General features: G+C 43.5%; 1 protein-coding gene across 3 annotated transcripts in view; it reads right to left on the bottom strand.

Annotated features, from left to right (window-relative positions):
• The window catches only part of LOC107526234 (sodium/glucose cotransporter 1), a 43,123-nt gene that overhangs the window by 13,036 nt on the left and 7,083 nt on the right, over positions 1–23,004 (bottom strand). For 2 of the 3 annotated variants that reach the window (XM_016198649.2, XM_016198648.2), the window contains exons 3-6: positions 9,230–9,334; positions 8,573–8,632; positions 7,344–7,448; positions 370–475 (exon numbers count right to left, since the gene is read on the bottom strand). In XM_016198649.2, coding sequence (XP_016054135.2) covers positions 370–475; positions 7,344–7,448; positions 8,573–8,632; positions 9,230–9,334 — 376 coding nt within the window. Of the gene's footprint in view, positions 1–369; positions 476–7,339; positions 7,449–8,572; positions 8,633–9,229; positions 9,335–23,004 lie in introns of those variants that run through there. The other variant, XM_087828550.1, reaches the window with a different exon arrangement.

Below are 23,004 nucleotides of genomic sequence, written 5' to 3' on the forward strand. Positions count from 1 at the left end.
TCATCCTGCCTCTGCATCATGTCATGCCCATTTCTGCCCCATCCCTTACTCTTACCTGTTCCTGCACCTGGCACTCCCTCCCTTATTCTCCCAACTTAGCCAAGTTCCCTCCACAATCTGCAAGGCCAAGCCTTGCCCCACTTTCTGGAAGAAGCTGTCTTGACTATTCCAGCCAACACTGGAGTTTTCTGGGGCAACCTATATGACTTGTTGAGTCTGTGATTTGGGACCAAGCAAATACCTATCCTTGAACTGTTTCCTGGGTGTATCTCTCTTCCTCAAGAGAAGAAGCTTTGTTTCCTACTTCCATTCATCCTTCCCACTTGCCTAACACCTTCCCACTTGAGCCAAATCATGTGAGTGACTCACCTGTGATTGTGTAAATGCCAGTGATTGCCAATAAGAGAAAGATGGCCAAGTACAGATCCAAGCCCAAGGCCAAGTTGATGAATATGGCCCCAGAGAAAATGTCTGCCTGGAAGGAGTGGAAAGGAGAGGTGAGTTATGGGTGAGGGAAACCAGCTCGCCTCAGGGCCTGGAGGTGAACTAGAAGGCCTTAGCAGAAGCTGTCTTCTAGGTAGTGTCAATGCACTTGATTTCTAGAGTCCAGTGTTTGGCTTACACCCCCTGGCCCTTTAGCTGAAATACCACAATTAAAGATTCATATTTTTATCCCCAGTTAAGAATATGAAAGACAAGTACTGCACGATTCCATGTATATGAGTATCTAAAATAGTCAAATTCATAAAATCAAAGACTGGAACAGTAGTTACCAGGTGCTGGGGTGAGGGGGAAATGGGGCGTTGTTAATCAATAGGCAGAGAGTTTCAGTTAAGTAAGATGAACAAGCTCTAGGCATCTGCTGCGCAACATTGTACGGCAGGAGTCAACAATAATGTATGGTACATTTAAAATCTGTCAAGAGGGTAGGTCACACGCCAAGTGTTCCCCCCACAATAAAATAAAAATAAAAAGATTCAAATGCCTGAGAGTCATGCTCCATTCCTACAAGCTTTATTTAAGATGATAATAGATATTCCATGAAAAGAAGAGGATTCTGCAGTCAAAGAGGTCCGTGAAATGCCGGGTTAAACAAAGCTAAGGCAGTTTCCTTCTCACATGACTCCTCTGAGCCTCTAATATACAGCATGAACTGTGAATCCCCAGGAGGGGAGCATGGTAATGATTCTTCACGAACGTATTTCACTATGGAACGCTGTTTGCCAAGGAGCAGCTATTAATACCTGGAGGTTCCTCCCCGAGTACCTGTGGACTGCTGCTCTAAGCTGTTTACACCTTAGTGGGCAAAGGTTGATCAGATCTATTCCCAAAAGCAAGTCTGAGTGCTAGAGAGTCCAGTGGGAGGGAAACCCCAGCCCCGCCCTGGAGTGGAGAGAAACTTTAGCAACATCATAATTGTATCTCTCCAGCCCAGATGGAGTCCACCTTGACCCTGACACAGCTAGCACATCACCAAGAACCTCTTGCATGGCAGGCTTGGTGCCAGGTGGTTCTATCTAAATTAGCCCATATAACTTGAGGGAGAATTGACCCCTTTTCACCCCAATACAGTTCTTTTTCTCCTCCCTGCTTCATTTAGCCCCATAAAGAACATTTTATCTGGTGGGGTAGTGCAGTTGCTAATTTAAACCAAGAGAGAGTGCTAGAGTCACCCAAAATGAATTTTCATGGCATCTCCAAAACACTACCGGGAAGGGTAGGATTAAGGGATCAAGGTGAATCTTTTGTTTTCAAATCTCTAGGTAGGAAAGGAACTAGACTTCCCCTACATCCAATGGCCAAGATGTTTTATTGCATAAAGCCTAATACATTTCAGCGCGTGTAAAGGGTTACCCATTAAGAGCCCTGGGAAATGGTACCCTTGCATGTCCTCTCTCTTCTTATCTTCCCCTCTCTGCCTCCTTGCAGCTCCTCAGGGCCCTCCAGCAACTTGGGTCCCCACCAACCAAATCTCCTGTTCCCTGCCTCTTCATTGTCTGAGAGGCTGCCTCACACCAACTCCAAGCCTACGTGTTAATGCGTGACCTCCTCCCTCAAGACGGACCTCCTGAGGACCCTGTGCCGAGGGTCCCCTACAGATTCTCTAGCCCCGCGAGACTTTCCTGGTGGAATAGAAGAGGCAGAGCAGGGGATAGGGAGAGACATGGTGACTTAGAAAGAGAATCCCCAACCTCAGGGTTGGTGGTGAAAAGGCCTGGGTTTTAGCCTGAGGGCGGCCACTACAGGCCTGAGTTACTGGTTAAAACATTGCTCCTCTCCATGTCTGTGTTCTCGTATTCAAAGTGGGGCTTGTGAACCCTCTGTGCCCGGAAGTGGGAGAGTCCTGCCATCAAGGGAAGTATTTCCTTCCCAGGTCCTTGTTCCATCCTGCCCCCTGCAGCAGCCAAAAAAGGAGAGTCCCCAGCTGCACCTGAGCCATTGTTTCCTGGCTCTACACACTCGGCCACTTGAAATTGTGATGATTAATCCTGATGCCCGTCCCTCCCCTCCCATGTCTCTATATCGTCTCATAAAATTGCTTCAATTGAAGGGCCCTATTAGTTGATTACAATGGAATGTTGTTAAGTATGATTCAGTAGATTAGCTAATGAGCATAGTGAGCAAAAAATGTATATATTCCAAGGTTACTGCTGCCTTTAAAATGCCCTTGATTGGTTTACTTTCCAGAGTAGCCAATTTGTAATGCTTTATGACAGCACGTCATAGTAGACTGTGATAGCCTCATTAATATTTGCCTCACCGTTGTTAGTCACAAATAAGTAACACACAACTCCTAAAATAAGCTATAAACAAAGTCTAGAAACACTTATGAGAAGTGTTGGGCTAATAGATATCTTGTTTTTATAATACGTACTCTATTTCCAGCTATCAGGGCAGATAAAGAATTCTAAGAAAAACTCCCTCATGAATAGGGAAAAAAACTAAGATAAATTCTTCCTCCCATGAGTCGCTCCTAACTTCAGGGAGGAATATTTTCTGTCCTTGAGTCCCAAAAAGCTACCAGGAGTGCCTGGGGGTGCCATAGCCAAGCTTACGTTGGCCCAGGTGCTCTGACATTAGTCTTTGGATATCCTTGGTGCCCAAACTTTATTGTGCTTCCTAGGGTATGTTTTCCTCCATATCCAGGTGATTCTACAGTTTGTCAAGAACTTTTAGACACACACGCTGTTCAGATCCTCAAAATGAAGTGACGGAAGAAGTAAACTGGCTCCACTTTTCAGATGACAGAAACAAAGTCGCTGACTCGCTCAAGCACTAAAATCCAGGTTTTCTGTCTCCAAGTCCAATGACCTTGAACAACATTGAAAGATGAGGGTCCTCCTTTCTGGAATATTTTTTTCAGAGGTCAAGGTTTTTTTAATCCAAAAAATTTTTTTACTTACTTTTAAAATGAAAAGTAAAGTATATGTATACAGTTTAAAAACAAATAGCACAGAAAGTTCTACATTGAAAAGTAAAAGGGGCCCCACTTCCATCACTTGGCCCAGAGGTGACCACCATTAAGAGCTTTTTGTCCACCAGAGATTTTTAAGTGGCTTGCTGAAAATTATGTATCAATGATTATATTCCACAGCCTCTAAAAATAATCATTCTGAAGATGGAAATATGGAAAAATGTTTACAGTTTGATGCTGAGAGGAGGGAGAAAGACCACAAAATGGTATGGTTTCGCAACTCTATTATTATTTATTATTATTATTTATTATTATTATTATTATTATTATTATTATGGAGACTAAGTAGAGACTGGCATTGAATAGAGGGTAGCTATCATCCTTTCTGTGCATCATTCAAGAGATGGCTGGCTCTGGGAAAGAGGCAGAGCAGGTAGGACACCGGGCAAGGCCCCCAGTAAGGAGCATACAGGGAGAGAGCAGCCTACACCAACTATCATTTCAAAGCAGAATTCCGAAAAAGCCGACTGCTAGAGGATGGACTCCACCAGGACCTGAGCTGAGGGAGGCTGCCCCTCAGCTATGTGGGAGCTCCCGTGTCCAGGGAGGTTTAATCAGTAACCTGAGCAATAGGTGAGGTGACTGGGAAGTCAGGGAGTGAGGTTGGCCACTTCGTGTATTTATATGACAACCCCTATACTAGCTTTGAGGGCAAAAAGTGCCCTTTCCATGGCAACTGTAGCCAACAGACTTTCACCTGCTTGAACTGTGGACTTGGAGAAGTCTTGTTCTGAGAAGGGGAGTCCAAGTGCCATCCTCTACATGTTCATTAAGCAGGTGCCAGCTAACAAGCTGAAACAACTGTTCTCTTACCAACTGCCCACAAGTTCAGGGTGACCTCCCCACCCTTCCTGCTTACATTTCTTCTTCCCTTACATTGCTGCCCTTCCCTTCTAAGGAAGACTGATTTCTCCACCCCTCCCAATACTTCCCAATGCAGTCTCTGCACACTGATCTCTAATGAAATAAGACTGTAACTAAATACTAACCCTGAATGAGGAAAGGGAAAAGTGAGGGAGGTAGAATTATCACACGGACAGGGAAAGTACAAAACACCAATCAGGGGATGAGCCATTTGAAACAGGTAGCTGGGTAGGGAGGGAACAGTAATCCTGGGTGTCAGTCCCAACTCCAACACAAAGCCCTATTGGCCCTATGGGTGAAATCAGGTTTCATTGAGTTGTGTGAAAAACATATGTGCAAGACCATTCAATGGGGAAATGATAGTCTCTTCAAAAATGGTGCTGGTAGAACTGGATATACATATGCAAAGGAATAGAATTGGATCCCTACCTCACATCATACACAAAAATTAACTCAAAATGGGATAAAGACCTAAATGTAAGCGCTAAGACTATAAAACTAAGGAGCAGACATAGGAGTCAATCTTCACGACCTCTGCTGTTTCAATGTGTTTTTTTGGTGTCACAAAATCAGTTAATTTAATGACAACACAAGCATGAGCCTCAAAAGTAAAAGTAGATAAAATGAATTTCATCAAGATTTAAAACCCTTGTGCATCAAAGGACACTATCAAGAAAGTGAAAAGACAACCTACAGAATGGGAGAAAATATTTGCAAATCATACCTCTGATAGGGGTTTACTATCCAGAATATATAAAAACTCTTTCAACTCAACAGCAAAAAAGACAAATAACCTGTGAAGAAAAGGGAACCCTTGTGCACTCTTGGTAGGAATGCAGATTGGTGCAGCCACTGTGGAAAACAGTATGGAAGTTCCTCAAAAAATTTAAAATAGAACTTCCTTATGACCCAGCCATTCCACTCCTGGGTATATAATCAAAGAAACCCAAAACACCAGTTCAAAATAACATATGCACCCCTATGTCCATTGCAGTGTTATTTCCAAGAGCCAAAATACAGAAGCAACCCAAGTGTCCATCAGTAAACTATTGGATAAAGAAGATGTGGTGCATATACACAATAGAATATTACTTGGCCAAAAAAAATATAATGAAATATTGTATTTGTTGTATCAGCTTTAAATGATTGGAAAATAAAAGCACTGGTAGTTATTTTTTCAGCACCCTGCCTAGCAATAACAGAAGGCTCAATTCAGATTCAACCTGACCCAGAATTCAGCCAGGAAAGAACTTTTACAAGACTGTGAAATTGGTCCAATTTCCCCTTTGGTGCTGGATGAAGAAAGATAATAAAAAAGAGGAAAACTGACCATAGCCAGTGAAATAACCCCTCTGGGAGGGCAGTGGGCACTTTGTAACTGCTGGCTAAAGGGGAAAGCTGGAGCCACTCCCATGACATCTCAGAAAATGTCACTTCCCTCTCTGCCCTTGGATTTCACAGTGAATTCTTAGAAATGACACCAAAAGCATAAGCAACAAAAGAAAAGAAGGTAAATTGAACTTCAGTACGATCGCAATTTAAAACTTTTGCGCGTCAATGGACATTACCCAGAAAGTGAAAAGACAACCTACCAAATAAGAGAACATGTTTGCAAATCATATATCTGACAAGGGTCTAGTATCCAAAATACATAGCTTTCATCTCTAGCTAGGTTAGGGTGCTGAAGCAACCCAAGGAGCAAGGGTTCCCATCATCTGATCTTACATCCTGCTGACACTTCATGTTTTCAAATAAATCCATTTGAACTTCACCCCACCCAGTGAGGTAGGCAAGGCAGCATGTGTTATCCCCATCTTACCCATGGAGAAGCTAAGTAAGCTCTGGGGAGGTAAAGCAACATGCCGTTTGCCCCAGGTCACCTGCTAGGAGCCCAGGCTCCTCCACAACGTCTTACTTCCTCTAAGTGTTCTCCTAGGGAGTTTCCTTACCGAGGTCCTATTTTCTCTCTCTTATCCCTTATCACTCACATTGTCCCTTTTTTTGCACTGTTGTTTTAACTTTTTCAGACTGAAAATCGCCTTTGGAATGGGGGGAAAAAAAGGCCAGGCAAAACCTATTAGGAAAATGTTCTCTTCCTATCATGAGGAATATCTCAGAACTTCAGTGGTTTCCTGAGTCGTTTTGCTTTGTTTTGTTTTACCATCAAAAGAAGTTGACTTGCACACTTTTAAGGAAGAAAATATGAAGTGAAGATGGAATACAAGTCTTGCTCCAATGAGTCGGCCAAGAGCTCTGTGCAATTCTTAAACACACCCCCATTGCCAGTCAATCCCTGAGGAATCTCAGCTCTGCAAATTGGAGCCTGCAGCTCCAGGTCGGTAGGGAGACAGGCTAAATGTTAGGGGGAGCAGCCCCGGTGGTTGAGTTCACAGAGTAGAAATCCCTCAGAGGGCTATTGACTAAAGACCCAAGGAGCTGATTCCAAACAAGTACAAGAAGTCTTGTGAAATGAAAAGGACAGGGATCTGGAGTCAGAGGTCTGGGTTCTATTCCTGATTCAGGATCCTTAGCAAGTAATTTCCAATCCCAGGGTTTTTGTTTCTTCATCCATAAAGGAAGAGGGAGAAACTCTGAGGTCCCTTCAAGAGTTTCCACTGACTGCTCATGTTTAAGTGCATCAGAAACATCACCTCGAGCCAGATTCTGACCCTGAGAGAGCACAAAGGCCATGGCTACATCTCAGTTTGGGGCCAGCCCTCGGACATCCCTAACTCCCTTTAATCTTCTATTGAGAATGGCTTTCACCAAACCTTCTTGAATCTGTTTATGTTTTCAACCTTCCCCACAGTGGAGGAAAAGGAGTTCCATGTTTTGGCTCCTTGATGCATGAAATAGGACTTTACCTAAGTAGCAAGAAGGCTTAAGGGACTGAGTTAATAGAAACATATAGCGCTACCCCTTGGTGGGCCAGCATGTGCTGAGGAGTGAGAGCGGGCAGGTTCTGAGATAGCTAGTGCCCAGCCTCACAGGGCAATGGACTCACCGAGATCTTGGTGAAAATGTAGAGCAACAGGGACAGAATGGAGAGGTATATCTGGATCCGCTTGCCTCCAAATCGCTTCCTCAGATACTCTGGCATCGTCACCACCTGCATGGCATATAAAGGAGGTCAATGCCAGCCATAGTGACCAGAAGGCCCAGAGCAAGCAGAACAGTGGCATCCACCATGGTGTCAGATGTGTGATCAAGGCTTAACCCTTGTTGCTCAGAGAAGTCTGTGATATGGCCACGTGGCTGTTCTCCAGCTCATTTCAATCCCACATGCCTTACTGTAGAGGTAACTGTGTATTATCCCAGGACATAGAAGGTGCCCAATAAACACTTACTTAATGACAGATCTTTGCCCTGGAGGAGGTGGAGATAGATAATATATACCTATAGAAAGCACCTACTGTGAGCAAGACATCATAACAACAGAAGTATCTTTTCAACGCATCAAACAAGGTGGCCAAGCTGGGTGTGTGCTTCACCCTGCTCTGCACACAGGCCTTACCAAGGATTGTGGCTGCCAGCCTGCTCAACTGTTCTCCCAGTCCCTTTCTGCAAATTCCAACAACACTCTGTCTTGTTGCCTCAACCCTGAGCCTGCTGTCTCCTGGGATCAGACAGCGACCACCAACAGCCTCCAGAAGTTGCAGTCTGCCCTGTGTTTCTTCCATATTTCCTTTAGTAGACTTACACATAGTAGGTACTCATTATAGCTCGCTGAAGACATATACTAAGGTTGCCTTAGGTAAAATGTCAGAGAGCTTTCTTCAAGAGCTGGAGCATGCATTTGACAGTTGAATACCAGCTGCATGCTCAGCAAAGAAACCTGGGCATGTACATAAATGAGGGGGAAGTATGATCCTTTGCTCATACTGCTTCCCTTCCGGGGGCAGAGGCGCACAGTCATAGGTCATGAGCAAATGCAAGGCAGTGCCTTGTAAATACACACCCAGCCTGAGAGGACAGGATGCTGCAGAGGGCTCTGAATAGAATGAGATTGCTTAGGGGGATTTCTTATAAGGACATGTCATAGCTTAGTGGATCTAATTAATGTCCCTAAGAGCAATCAGGTACTTTATAGGCTGGAAAAGAAAGCCAAGCCACAGGCTTTCTCTGCCATTTATCCTGTAAAGTCTCCTCTGCCTTCCAGGAGGACCAAGCTCTTGTGTGTGCATGTGTGTGTGTGCGTGCGCTCATGAAGTAGATGGAATAACAGATACTCACCCCAGCCTTGATGTAAATAGGGACAAACACCCAGCCCAGCACAACCACTAAAATCAGAGCCTAAAACCAAAAAAGAAATGGAGTTAGATCATGCTGCCGGGAGGCCCCCCAGCCAAAGCAGAACAATCACACAGCAGTTTCTCTTTGGGCTCTGAGGACAACTCCCTTTGTGGCTATCAGAACTGGAGGGATCTTTGCTGCCTGACTGCCCCACAGGCATGGTAGTTGAGCAACAGTGGAGGGGATCCCTGGTGACTGCTCAGTGACATCACAACTCCTTTTCCTCTTCTCTGGTTTACAAGGAGTAAAATGCCATTTGGAGACCTTTTAAAAAATAAATAATAATAATAATAATGGGAATCTGATAATAAATATTTCCAAGCCTCCAATATGGTTGAAAGGGTAGAGGAGTTGCTTGGCTTTTTAAGAGAAGAAAGAAACACTCTTGCCATCATGAGTGGTTTTTCCATGCTACTCTGGTGGAAGGGGCATGGGACCCTGGGGCTGCTGAAGCTGGGCACCGCCTTCATCTGCACCGCAGGGTGGCCCGGAGAGGTTCCCTAGCACCTACAGCATCTACCTCTGAGCATAGACTGAACTGACTGATTGTTAAAGCTCCTTCCAGCGCCAGGTCACAGTGTCTCTGATGTTACTCACATTCCATTCAAAGCCCCCGGTGGCAATGCCCGCAGCTGCTCCCGTCCCGGCCAGCCCCACAAAGTGGCCACTTCCGATGTTACTGGCGAAGAGAGAAGCTCCAATCTGGAAACACAAAGATAAAGTAGGGTGAGGACTCTGTGCTCTATCAGGACACTCTGGGGTGAGCCAAGGAGAGAAGAGACACGCCAGCCAAGAGAAGGACAAGAAAGAGCAGAGACAGGCCAGGAACTTGACTGTGCTGGAGTCTGTCAGGGACTTTGGTTCTGCAGGTGGCTGTGAGGACTTGGGTAATATTAGTAAAGAAGAAAAGGAAAGGATTAAGGAAGGGCCAGTAGGCTGCATCCCCAAATCAGATCGCCTGTGAGCCCTTTGGGATCCCAGTGCACAATATTGAAGACATGGGAAGACCCACAGCCACCAGGCCTCCCCTAGAAGTCTCCCAAGAGGCTATGGGCTCAAGAACAGGGCCTATGCCAATCATCTCTGTGTTGTCCAGCACTCCTGGCTTGGGACTTTGAGCAATATAGGCTCCTAGTAGCAGTAGAGACAAAGATAATCGTAGAGATTAAGGTCTGTTTTAGAAACAAAGTTGAGGGGCCTGTTGATGGGTCAAATGTGGGAAATGACAGAAAGAGTAATCAAGGGTGACTCCTAGATTAAGGGCTTGAGTAACTGGGTGGACACCACTCATTAAGAAGGGGAAACTGTGTGCTTTGATTATTGACACTTAAGAGCTTTAATTCTTGGTCATCTGTACTTTAAAGTGTGTTGTACAACGTAAGCATGTTCGCCTTTGCTAGGAGCATAGGGCCCAGTAAAGTGTGCAAAAGAAGTAAATTACTATTGCCTCTGCCTGAGCGTGGAATTCTCATGGTGTGAAAAGTACTATGGGCCCAGGCTGCATCTTGTCCTCCTTATAAACATTAAAATGCTTTGTGTGTTCGAAGAAAAAGAAGGGGGGGCAGGAGAAGTGGAAGGAGAAACAGGGAGGAACACAGCCTGTTGAGAGATCCACTTTTTTCTCCTCAAACTTGATGGAGATAATAGTCCACTTTTAATCAAAATTCCCGTATGCATGCAACCTGCCTGTCCTGATCCATTATCTTTTCATTTATCATCTCTCACTTAATAAATTATTAAGCCTAATGTACTATTAAGGGTATAATTGCCAGTAATGATTAACTGCATTAGATTAATCTTAAGTTCAAGAAGTCCTCTCCAACATCCTCCCAAAGGGGCACATTGGACTCTAAGCAGTTGCAGGCTTTCTCGCAGTACCTCCTCACCACCTTATAGAACGGGGACCAGGAGAGCTTTGGGGGTACCAGATGAACTGGGCCCAGTTTCAGTTCATTTCCATCAGGGGCACTGCTGTCCTCCCAGTTGCTCATTTCGGCCTCACCCTGGACTCCCTTCCTTTGGCCCATGACCTGCACTCAATCAATTATCAAAACCTGACTCTCACAATGTCATGGGAATCTAGCACTTTTTATATTGCCTTTTCTGGCTGTCATTATCTCTCAACAGGACCGTGGCAATAGGCTTCTAGATGATTTCCAGTCACCCACATCCACACCCAAATGGCCAGTGACCTCCCCAAAGCACAACTCTGATCACATCACTTCCCTGTTCAGAGACCTTCCCAAACCCAAAAATAGACCTGCCAAGCAGCCTTCTTGACAACTCCAAGTTTAAAGACATAGTCCCTAGGAATTCAGCAAGGCTTCAATTAAAGTTCCTTCCCTGATATGGTAGCATGGAGAGTTTGCTCTTACTATCTGGGTGATCACAATATCTTTGAGCTTCAATCTTCTCTCATGACAGGGTTATGCAGGAGCCAAATAAGATCGTGAATCAGTAATAACGGACACTCAGTTGGTCCTCAATTAGTGTCCTTTCTCTCCTTCAAGAAGGCAATTTACAAGAACTATAATGAACACTATTTTGGTCTGAATTATGTTCCCCCAAATTTTTTATGTTGAAGCCCTAATCCCCAATGTGACTATGTTTGGAGATAAGGCCTTTAGGGGGGGACTTAAGGTTAAATTAAGTCATAAGGGTGGGTCTCTATTCTCATAGGACAGGTCCATGTGCACACAGAGAAGAGGCCATGTGAGTGTCCAGAGAGAAGGGAGCCATCTACAAGCCAGGAAGAGAGGTCTCACCAGAAACCCACCCTAACAGCACCTTGATCTTAGTTTATAGCCTCCAGACTGTGAAAAAAAGTGCATTTCCATTGTTTAGGCCACCCAGTCTGTGATATTTTGTTATGGCAGCGCATGCAAGCTTATATAGATAGACACCATTGCTTTATCACCACATCAAGTTTCCTCTCACTGGAGCTCATTAACAATGCTTTCATCACTCTGATTTCCGAAACACTCTCCCTGCCCACTCCTGACCCATGTTTGTGCCCATTTGGGTATCATTCCTCATCCAGGGAGTCACCCAGTGACATGTTCTTCTCTATAATTTTCTCCCACATTCCTTCTGAGCACAGGATTGTAGACTTTATCTAAAATTTCCACAGCTTGATCTTGCTTCTGACTAACTTCTCTGCAAGCCTTCCTTATCTTCTGTGGGGCTCAAGAAACCATTACAAATATTAAGGTGGTTTTACTGTCACAGTGCAAGATGAGCTGGGTCCAACCAAACCCAACAGGTTTGATAGCATGGTAACTGGTGAATAACATAATGTCACATCACAAAAGGTGAAAAAATATGTTTTCTTTTGATTTTAGGGAATTCACAATCACATTTTACTGCCTCCATTTCCTATCAGAACATATTTTTTTTAAAACCTTTAACAACAAAGGGCAACAATTCCAGAGCTGTCTCAGATTCACTCACACAGCCTAAGGCCTGAGAATAAAGCATGCAGTGAAGTTATCTGTTTGTCGGGGATGGGGAGGGTGTAGAAAAAGACATGAAAATGTCATTGAATGCTAACTAAAATTTTGTTTTGTGTGACAGGAAATAGAAAATAGACATCTTAGCCCAGGCATCTGATGTTAAAATTATCTTGGAAATTATTAAGATCAATGTTTCATTTTCAAATGAAAACAAAACTATAGTCCAGAGAAAGAAACTAATTCAAGTTTACACATTAATTTCATTTTTACTTCCATACCTTCAGGAAAGTAAGATAGCATGGGTACATTTGGGACAACTAACCCAGGAGACAAGAATTGCCTAAGTCATGGTGGCTGACCTTGCCTTGCACCTCCCAGAAGGCCCCAGGGCCAGCACACTGGGTGGATAGCTTCAAACCACCACCCAACCACCTCTACAAGCAATACACTCAAGGGGCAGACTCAGCAGGCACCAGAGCCCCGCCTAACTAAGTCCTGCTCCATGGGGTGGGCTCCTAAACAACTGATCCTCCACGGTGGTCACAGCCAGTCCTTGTAGTCAGTCAGCTTGGGGAGTAAATCCCATTGATGTGCCAACAGCAATCAAGGCTCAACTATAACAAGAGGGTGCACACAGCCCACATGGGGGAGGGAGAGCACACCTGGAGTGCCCAGTTCAGGTGAACAGAAAGTCTGTGTCAATGGACCCTACAGGACATCTACTATATAAGGCCACTCTAACAAGCCCAGGAGACGTAGCAGCTCTACCTAATACATAGAAACAAACACAGAGAGGCTGCCAAAATGAAGATACCAAGAAACATATCCCAAATGAAAGAACAAAACAAAACTCCAGAAAAAGAACTAAACAAAAGGGAGATAAGCAATCTCAAAACACTGGTTATAAAGATGCTCAATGATTTTAGGGGAAGAGTAGATGAACTTAGTGAGAACTTCAGTAAAGAGATAGGAAACATAAAAACAGAACTAGAAAGCCCTGGCCCATGTTACTCTGTTGGTGGGAGTGTCATCCTGTACACCAGAAGACTGCAAGTTTGATTCTCAGTCAGGTCACATACTCAGGTTACAGGTTTGATCCCTGGTCAGAGCACATGCAGGAGGCAACCAATCGATGTTCACTCTCACATCAATATTTCTCTCTCTATCTCTATCTTTATCTCTCTATCTCTATCTCTTTCTGTTCCTTTTCTCTAAAATCAATAAAAGCATACCCTCAGGTAAGGATTAAAAAAAAAACAGAACTAAAAAATATTAAAAAGAACCAGTCAGAAATTATTACATTAACTGAAATGAAAAATATGTTACAGGGAATCAACAGTGGAGTCAATGAAGCAGGGGATCAAATCAGAGATTTGGAAGACAAGGAAGCAAAAAACACTCAATCAGAACAGCAAAAAGAAAAAGAATCCCAAAAAATGAGGATAATATAAGGAGCCTTTGGGACAACTTCAAGCATACCAACATTCACATCATGGTGATGCCAGAAGGAGAAGAGAGAGAGCAAGAAATCAAAAACCTATGTGAAAACATAATGAGGGAAAGCTTCCCTAACCTGGTAAAGGAAATAGACACACAAGTCCAGGAAGCGCAGAAAGTCTCAAACAAGAGGAACCCAAAGAGGTCCACACCAAGACACATCATAATTAAAATGCCAAAGGTTAAAGACAAAGAGAATCTTAAAAGCAGCAAGAGAAAAACAGTTAATTAACTATAAGGGAGCTCCCATATGACTGTCAGCTGATTTTTCCATAGAAACTTTGCAGGCCAGAAGGGACTGACAAGAAACATTCAAAGTGATGAAAAGCAAGGACTTAATCCAAGATTACTCTACCCAGCAAAGCTATCGTTTAGAATCACATTGAAAGAGCTTCCTAGACAAGAAAAAACTCAAGGGGGTCATCACCACCAAACCAGTATTACATGAAATGTTAAAGGGTCTTCCTGAAGAAGAAGAAAAGATTAAAAATATGAATAATAAAATGGCCATAAATACATTTCTATCAACAACTGAATCTAAAAAACAAAATATGTGAACAAGCATAACAGAAGCAGACTCAAAGGTACAGAGAACATTTTGACATTTGCCAGATGAGAAGGAAGTTGGGCGGATGGGTAAAAAAGGTGAAGGGATTATAAGAAGTACAGAGTAGTCACGGGGATGTAAAGTACAGCACAGGTAACATAGTCAATAATATCGTAATAATTATGTATCGTGTCAGATGGGTGCAAGATTTACCGGATGATCACACAGTAAGTTGTATAATATCTGATCGCTGGATTGTACACTTGAAACTAATATAATATTGTATGTCAACTGTAATTGAAAAATAAAAAATTATTTAAAGTAAAAAAAAAAAAAAAAAGAATTGCCTAAGTCAATGGGCAACTGCTGTGTGTGTGTCTTCCTAGCTTCACAGTCAGAGGCTACCAATGGATTTGATAAAAGCACCCTATATCACATTTGAAAACATAATTAAATTAATGGTATGGACCCCCTTCTTCTTCCCCTTCTTCTAAGTACACTGGGAGGCTTCTGACGTGGTTCTAATCTTGGTTCTGCCAGAGCAAATTATGTGACTGTGAACCAATCACTTTACTGCCTTGACCCTCAGTTTCCTCTACTATAAAACCAAGATAAGAATCCTTCTTAACCTACCTCACGATGGTGTTCCCAGGCTTACATGAGGTGACAATATGAGAAACTTTTAAGAAAGTTTTGCACACATATGCGTATGATGCTGAAGAAATATTGATGATGCTTTTACACAGCCCATGTTTTTATGGAGTACCCTGAACTTCCTAAAAGAGCCAGAATGGTAATTTTCTCTTGGAGAGAGTAAGATCTTCACAGTTCAGATTTCAAATGCACTCAGCTAATTTTAGACAACAGCTTTCTTTGTTCATGAGCTAGAGCTCTGGAGATGACTTCTGCTCCCTCTTCTCTTCCCTTTTAAGAAAGGGAAAGAAGTGACTTTAAGCCAAGTGTGGGGCCAGACACTTTATCTTATTTAAATCTCACAACAGCCTGTGAGTATTATTCTCATCTTAATTTGACAGGTGAGAAAACTAAGGTAAAGAGCAGTGACATGATTTCCACAAGTTCTTACAGCCCAACATGACAGACACCCAATGGACAGAAGGGGAGGCCAAAGGACTGTGTTGACTTTCACCCTTCCCCAGGCATTCTCCTCTGGACTTCCATGAAGGGGCACAGTAGACTCACACCCCCTAACCCTCTCCCTGTAAACTCAGGAACAGCATGTGCATGTCTGCATCACATTTGTATTTCAGATTCCTCCCTTCTCTGGAGAACTGGTCTTTAGTCTGAATAAGTATTTTTTATTCCCTTCCTAAGGTATCTTTTTATAGGGGAATTTTGACACTTGCCATCTCTCAGGGAATCACACTTCCTGGACGGGGACAGAGAAGAAGGTAAGGCTTGTATTTCAGACTATTTAATTTCTGGGACTCTGGTAAATATTTAGACACAGGCCTTGTTCCAGAGTCATCATAATTTCTGTTTACTCTACATCAGCTCACGTCCCCCCCACGGACAATGGGTGCCTTTCATTCATTATCTTCACCAACACCTTTCCTTGTCTCCAAAAACTAAAGAGGCAAGAAATCAGGAAACCACTGCCAAAGCTGGTTTTTTCCCACAGGTTATTTTCACAAAAGGCAGATAAGGTTTTCTGTTGGCATTTATAGGTCAAGGAGGCTGGAGACCATCCTTCTTACCAATTCAGATGAGCTCATCTTTGCAATCATCAACAACTTGGGGCTCCTGATGGATATGCACAATCTCTCCCCAACACTGGCCCCTTTCATTTCCTCAAGTATGCCAAACTCCTTTTTACCTCAGGCCTTTGACCATTCTGTTCCGTTTGATTAGATTGCTCTTTCTCCAGTCTTCACATGGCTGCGTCCTTCTGGTCCTTCAGATCTCAGTCTAAATGCTCAATCCTCAGGAAGGCCTTCCCTGACCTTCTTATGTAGGTTAAAAAAGACCCTTCTTCTTCCCTCTCACCCTCGACTCAAATACATTCCCTTCTTAACACTTATCATTATTTGTAATTTTGGATATATTTTTCAAATGTGTGTGTCACACACATACACACAGAGAAACACACACACACCAGCACCTAACACAGAATGTGGCACATGGTAGAAAATCAACATGCAGATGTAGAATGAAAGAGTAGCAATGCATAAATGGATAAATGATTGAATTCCCAGTTTAAGAAGAAAGATCTAGAGATGAGATACAATAACAATGAGGGTGATGATAGTAAGAATAGCCACCTTGGGTAGCACTAACTACATACTGTTCTAATAGATTTACATGTATTAACTAATTTAACTTTCAAAACAACTCTATGAGGTAGGTGCTATGATCTCTATTTTGCAGTTAAGAAAACTGAGGCACAGAGAGGTTAAGTAACTTGCCCAAGGCCACAAAGCTAGGAATGGGTGGAGTTGGAACTCAAACCAAGGCAGCCTGGCTTCAGAGTCCATGCTCTTAACCCCAGCTCTAAAACACCTCCCTAATAAAAAATTCATCCAAAAAATACAAATAGCTGCAGCTGACTCAAAATATGCCATGCCAATCAATGGTAGACAGGAAAAGTCTAGATGCATTTCTTACATGACTCATCCAAAGACTTCACCTTAGTTGATAGTTTCAGCACTCTCTGACTTCAACCAACTAGAAATATTTATTGCACAGTTCTGTGCTGCATAACAATGTCCGGTCAGTGATGGACCTCATGTAAGTCAGTGGTCCAAGACGATAACGGAGCTGAAAAATTCCTATTGCCTAGTGACATTGTAGCTGTCTTAATGTCACAGCACAATGCATTACCCACGTGTTTGTGGTGACACTGGTGTAAACAAACCTACTGTGCTGCCAGTCATAAAAGTATAGCACAGACAGTACATAATACTTGATCATTACAATAAATGACTATGTTTCTGGTTTATATATTCACCACACTATACTTTTATCATTAGAGTATTCTTTCTACATATTACAAAAAAAGTTTGCTGTGAAACAGTGTGCCGTGTTATGCCGGCAGCAGCCTCATACATCTTGTGTTTACTGCGTCTCTTGATTGCATCATTTCTTTTGTGCTTGATTTAAATCTCGTGTTGTTTTATAAATTCAGTGTAGCTTAAGTGTACAGTGTGTATGGTGTGCAGTAATGCCCTAGGTCTTCACATTCACTCACCACTTACTTACTGATTCACCCAGAGCAACTTCCAGTCCTAAAAGCTCCATTCATAGTAAGTGCCCTACACAGGTGGTCCATTCTTTATCTTTTATACTATATTTTTAGTGTACCTTTTCTATGTTTAGATACACAAATACTTACCATTGTATTATAGTTGCCTCCAGTATTCAGTATAGTAAAATGCTCTACAGGCTTACAGCCTAGGAGCAATAGGCTACACCATATAGCCTAGGCATGTAGTAGACTATACCATCCAGGTTTGTGTAAGTGCATTCTATGATCTTCACACAATGATGAAATCGCCCAGTGACGAATTTCTCAGAACACATCGACCTAGTCAAGTGACCTGAGTGACTGTGATTCACTTTTTCCTTTCTCTGTCTGTGGAAGTGCTAATGTGTTAAAAGATAATGGCAGGAGGCCAGCCAGAGGGAAAGGAGAAGGCAGGAGCTTAGGTACGAACTGGATGACAGGAACTTGGCAACACACTAGTCAGCTGATGCCTAGAAACACAAAGGCTACATGGGGTGGTGAGTGACTGTGTATTAGTTAGAGAAACTCTGGGGAGGCTAAGCCATAAAAAATGGAAGGGAAATGACCTCACTGGAGAGAGGGAGGGAGGGAGGGAGGGAGGGAGGGAGGGAGGGAGGGAGGGAGGGAGGGAGGGAGGGAGGGAGGGAGGGAGGGAGGGAGATGAGGTGGTAGAAGAAGAGGAAAAGGAAGAGACTGGAGGGAGCAGGTCATTCAAGAGCAAGGCAGCAACTCTCTTACTAAGCAAAGACCTCACCCCAAAAGAGATGCATATCTATGGGAACTGCCAAGCTGTGTAAAAGCTTGACTCAAATTGAAAAAAATCAAATGTTTTAGACAGTGAAAAGGTATGGTCACGCCAGACTTTATCAAGGGGTCCAATGTGGGCTGAAATTGGGCACTCTGGTTCAGGCCAGGCTTGCATTTCCAGTTTCACTAACACAAGCCAAAAAAAAAAAGGAACAGAGATGTAGAACACTGCTGGAGGCCAGCAACCTTCTAACCCCCTGAATTCTTACCACAGCCTATGTATGTCTGCTGCACCAGAGAACAGAATGCAGGCTGGGATTTCAGGTGACATCAACAAGGGGGTCCGGCATGAGGATCTGAGGACAAGTGCCTCTCCTCCCTCCCCATTTATTTAATTCAGAATATATTTGTCAAGTTCCTACTAGATGCCCTGGACTAGGTGTTGGAAGAGATTTAAAAAGAGAGAGAAATTAAGAAAAGCACAGGCTCGGTCCTGGGGTAAAGGAAAGCCCACATAGCTAAATGCAAGTAGAAAGCAAGCAGAGCAGGAAGAGAAGGCCACCTGGACTTGGCAGCCACCTCCACCCAGGCTCATGAATGCCAAGTGCTTGTCTGTCTTTTATCTTATGCCTTCCTGAGCCTTGCTCCTTTGGTGAGCTCTCTGCTTCTTCTGCATCCATTTACCTTATTTCTGTTCTTCCTCTCGCCTTCGTGAGGTCTCAGGCCTGCTAGGCAATTCCGGGACACCCAGTGGCCACTCCGGTAGCATCCTACATGGCTGAACTTTGACTGAATCACTTAGGTTTTAGAGACTTAAAGATCCAATCAGATATAGTTTACTCAAGAGAGTCTAAGAAGTGTGAGAAGCTGTCCTCATTCCTCAGGGAAAATTTTCATGAGGGTCTTAGGTGAGTCCTAAATGACAGAATTTCCTGGTTTTCAGATAAACATTTAGACCATGCCTATTGGTCTCATAGATTTCCATCTCAAAAGATAAGAAGAGACCTGAATAACCAGAAGAACAGAGAGAGTCCTAGCTCTGACACTATCTTGTATGAACTTGGGCAACCCGTGGGGTTAATCATCATTCTCGATTGGATCACTGAGGATTCAATCAGATAGGTGATGTTACAGTCCTTCAAAAACTTCTGGTTGAACAAACACAAGAGCTAAACTGGAAAGTTTACTGTATGCCAGGCACTATTTTGAGACTGTGCATGTGTCCTTCAAGTAGGTACTATTATCCCTGTTATAGAGATAATACATGTAAGGCACAGAGATGTTTAGTAACTCACCCAGGTTCACATAGCTAGTAAGGGGCAGAGGTTGGATTTGAACCTAAGAAGCTTGACTCCAGAGCCCAGAACTAAACAAATGAGGGTCTACAGGCCAAATCTGGCCCTCCACCTGTTTTCGTAAATAAAGTTTTATTCGAACATCGCCCACACCTATCCATTTATGTATTATCATGGCTGCCTTCAGGCTAGCAGTAGGGTTGAGTAGTTGTGATAGAAATCACATAGCCTCCAAAAATATTTACAGTCTGGCCCTTTACAGAGAAAGTATTTAATTCTTACCCTAAACCACTTTGATACACTCCTCTACCATGATTATCTAATAATAAAGGAAGGAAAGAAACTGTGGCTATGGGAAGACACAGGCATTCCATTTTCAAGACCCTCACTGGTGATGGATGGACCAGTATGCCCACACCAATTCCCCTCATGCCTGGTCCCTCCTCTGTGGTGTGGAATCTTAGAATTTTATTTCTGGGAGAGTCTTTGAGACCCTCAATCTGACAGTCTCCTATTACAGAGGAGACTCTCTGAGGTTCAGAATGGTTAATGTTTTGCCTGATGTCACAAAGCTGGGGCAAGCCAAGTCCTTTGGTTCCGGCAAGGCTCCCCACTCCCTTTGGAGTGCTACTTACGTGTTGAAGGGGCGTGGAAGGGTTGGGTCAGCCCCATTGCTCCTGCCACTCCCATGGAGCTGCCTCTGGTATGTATGACCAAACTCTTCCCCAAAACAAGAGTCCTCCACTGGGCTGTGAACCTGGGGCCCTGCCTCTGTGAGTAATTTCTGGTACATTAGCCAAGGAGTGGGGAATTCCCGCTTCCAAGCTCACACTCTGCTTCCGTATCTCTCACATGCCCAGATCATTGTTACCACACAGCTGTTTGTTAAATGTGCCAAACCATGGTGCCATCGAAAAGGAAATCCTGGGTCACAAGCCAGCCCACAGTTACAAAAGGTATAGCTCCATGGTTTTATGCTATTCAGTTGGCTTGGCAAGTCCTAGAGTGTTGCTCAGGCTGCTGTGGGCCTACCTGGCTGGCTCCCGGTGTGAGCTGGTTCCCCTAGTAACCCAGCCCTAGAGTTCTGCTCTTTCTCTCCCATTGTCCTCACTTCTATCCCCAGGCCAAGGCCTAAGCCATTTCTCTCTCTGGGCCTTATTAACTTTTTTAGGAACAGGGTCTTTTTCCAGAGCTCCTGGATCTTCACCTGTTCCAGGGTATAATGGCTCCTTTCAAAGTCCCGAAAGCCCCCAGGAGTGCCCTCAACTGGCCTCTCCTCTGTCCAATCTCTTTTTAGACTTTACAAGCTCTGATTTCCTCCTGCCTTTTTTCATGGGTGACTACCCAAGCCCTCCAGACCTGGGACGTACCAACCCAAGGTCAACTCAAGTCTTCCCCTCCTAAAATCCCTTAGGACTCTCTTTCCAAGGCTCCTCTGGTTGCTCACCTCTCCTATAGCAGAAAGTAGGGGCAAATGCAGATGAAGGGGACAGTGTCCCATTGGAGGGTTTCTGCCTCAGCCAACCACCTGAGGGAGATGTCAGCTCCGGAAGCCCCATGGCCCTGTGGTGTTCTCCTTGGGCCAGCACATGTGAGAACTGATATTCCAGCTACAAACTTCTAGGCCAACAGACAGGCTTAAACTGACTTTGTAATTTGATACCAAGGGGAATTTAGAAATATATGTTTAACACAGTTTAAACTACTTTTCAATTGTGGAGAGAAAGTACTTAGATTTGCATTTTCTTGCATACCATGTTTCCCTTTCAAGGACATATCATCATAATGTTTTTAAACCATTTTAAAATTTAGACTAGAAATCACCATGCTTACTGTTCTTCTAAACTAGCAGTTTTTCAACTTTGTAAGTCAGCAGAACCTTGTCCTCAAAGTCTTAACAGATTACTCTTTTATAAAATAGATAAACGCTGGGTTGCTGGGAAAGAGAGGGAGGGCTGTCCCGAGGCATTTCTGCAACACCTGAAGGTTGCAGTGAACATATTTTTAAAAACTACTACTTGAGAACATAACCGTCCTTCACTGAATCTAAAACACCAACTATGGTAAGACATACTGTGTAGTATGAAGAAAGAAATCACATTGCCACTTAAATCACAATGCCAATGACTAATTATAACACACAAGCTAACTTCAAAGATGTAAAAATGTGGTCCGTGTGTAGCTGGAATTGATGATTTACAATAGTATAAATAAATATACACATAAATCATGTTCATTTAGTCACACAGTCAATCTGAAGTTAAATTTCAGTGAAACAGCAACAATAGCCTCACATAAATGCCAACTTCCGTCTACAGCACACAACTGCGTGCTGTGCACCAGGCAAATGCCCACTGGGGAGTCGCCTTGGCACTCCTGGCCTTTCTTCCATATCATAATGCTCCCGTTTATTGAGCACTTGCCAAGCATAATGCTGAGTGCTGTACGTGCATTGTCTCATTTAATCCTGATATTATTCCCCTCTTTTTAAATATATACATTTTTTATTGATTTTTAGAGAGAGAGGAAGGGAGATGGAGAGAAAAGCATCGATGTGAGAGGGCTGCCTCCCACACATACCCCGACCGGGGATCAAACCCTCAGCCTGGATATGTGCCCTGACTGGGAATCAAACCAGCAACCTTTCGGTGCACAGGACTCCACTCAGTGTAGAAATTGAAGTTCAGGGAAGTTCAGCAACTTGCCCAAAGTCACGCAATAGTAAATGTGGCAGGTCGGAAATGCTGACTTCAAAGTCTATGTCATTCTACTTTCTAGAATATTGTAGAAAATTCTAGAGTTAGGAGAGACTTAGAGGTCACTGCTTCCCCATTTAAGAATTTCCCTTCCCAGCATCCCTAACAGATGGTGGTGTTTTGGAAAGTCTGACCAGATAGAGAAGAGTCTACTCAAACAAGTGATTATCAAACCTGCCCAATAGTCAAAAGTGTCTAGGAAGATTTTTTTAAATGCAGATTCCTGGGACCTTCTTGTAAGATGTTTTAAATTTCTAAGTAGGTCTGGAAGGCAGACCAAGAATCTGCATCTTCAGAAAGCACACCCAGGCGATTCTGATACATGGGCAGGTTTAAAAACCATTAATGCAACCACATGAAGCTTTAGATGGAAATTATTATTGGAGAAAGGAAAGTTGAATTTCAGCCTCATCAAGGAAGCAGTGACTTCTGCACAAAAGAATGATGCCATGTTTTTCTGTTGATGAGAATAATTCAATACTGAGACAGGAGTAAGGAAAACACCACTCACAGGAAAGCCCAAGTGAACCATTGAACCCTGCCTGCCTTGGGTGGGGCTAAACCCTCTTACCAGACAATTCTCAGCCCAGACCCACACTTGGGCACAATCAGGAAGAGAAACATCATTGCTGGTTAAGGTGTGAGGTGGTCCCAGGCCTAGCCCAAAACGCATGTCTCCTAAGGGTGGTTCTGCCCCATTCTTTGCCCCTCATTGGCTTCCCCAAGACCCACAGACTGGAAGCTAGGATCTTATCCCCAGTAAATCAGCACTAGAAATTTTACATGAAGAGGCATAAGTTTTCCATCATCATGGGGGGGAGGAGAAAAGGGGGCAAT

This window comes from Miniopterus natalensis, chromosome 20, assembly GCF_054644295.1.
Source record: "Miniopterus natalensis isolate mMinNat1 chromosome 20, mMinNat1.hap1, whole genome shotgun sequence".
Lineage (NCBI taxonomy): Eukaryota > Metazoa > Chordata > Mammalia > Chiroptera > Miniopteridae > Miniopterus > Miniopterus natalensis.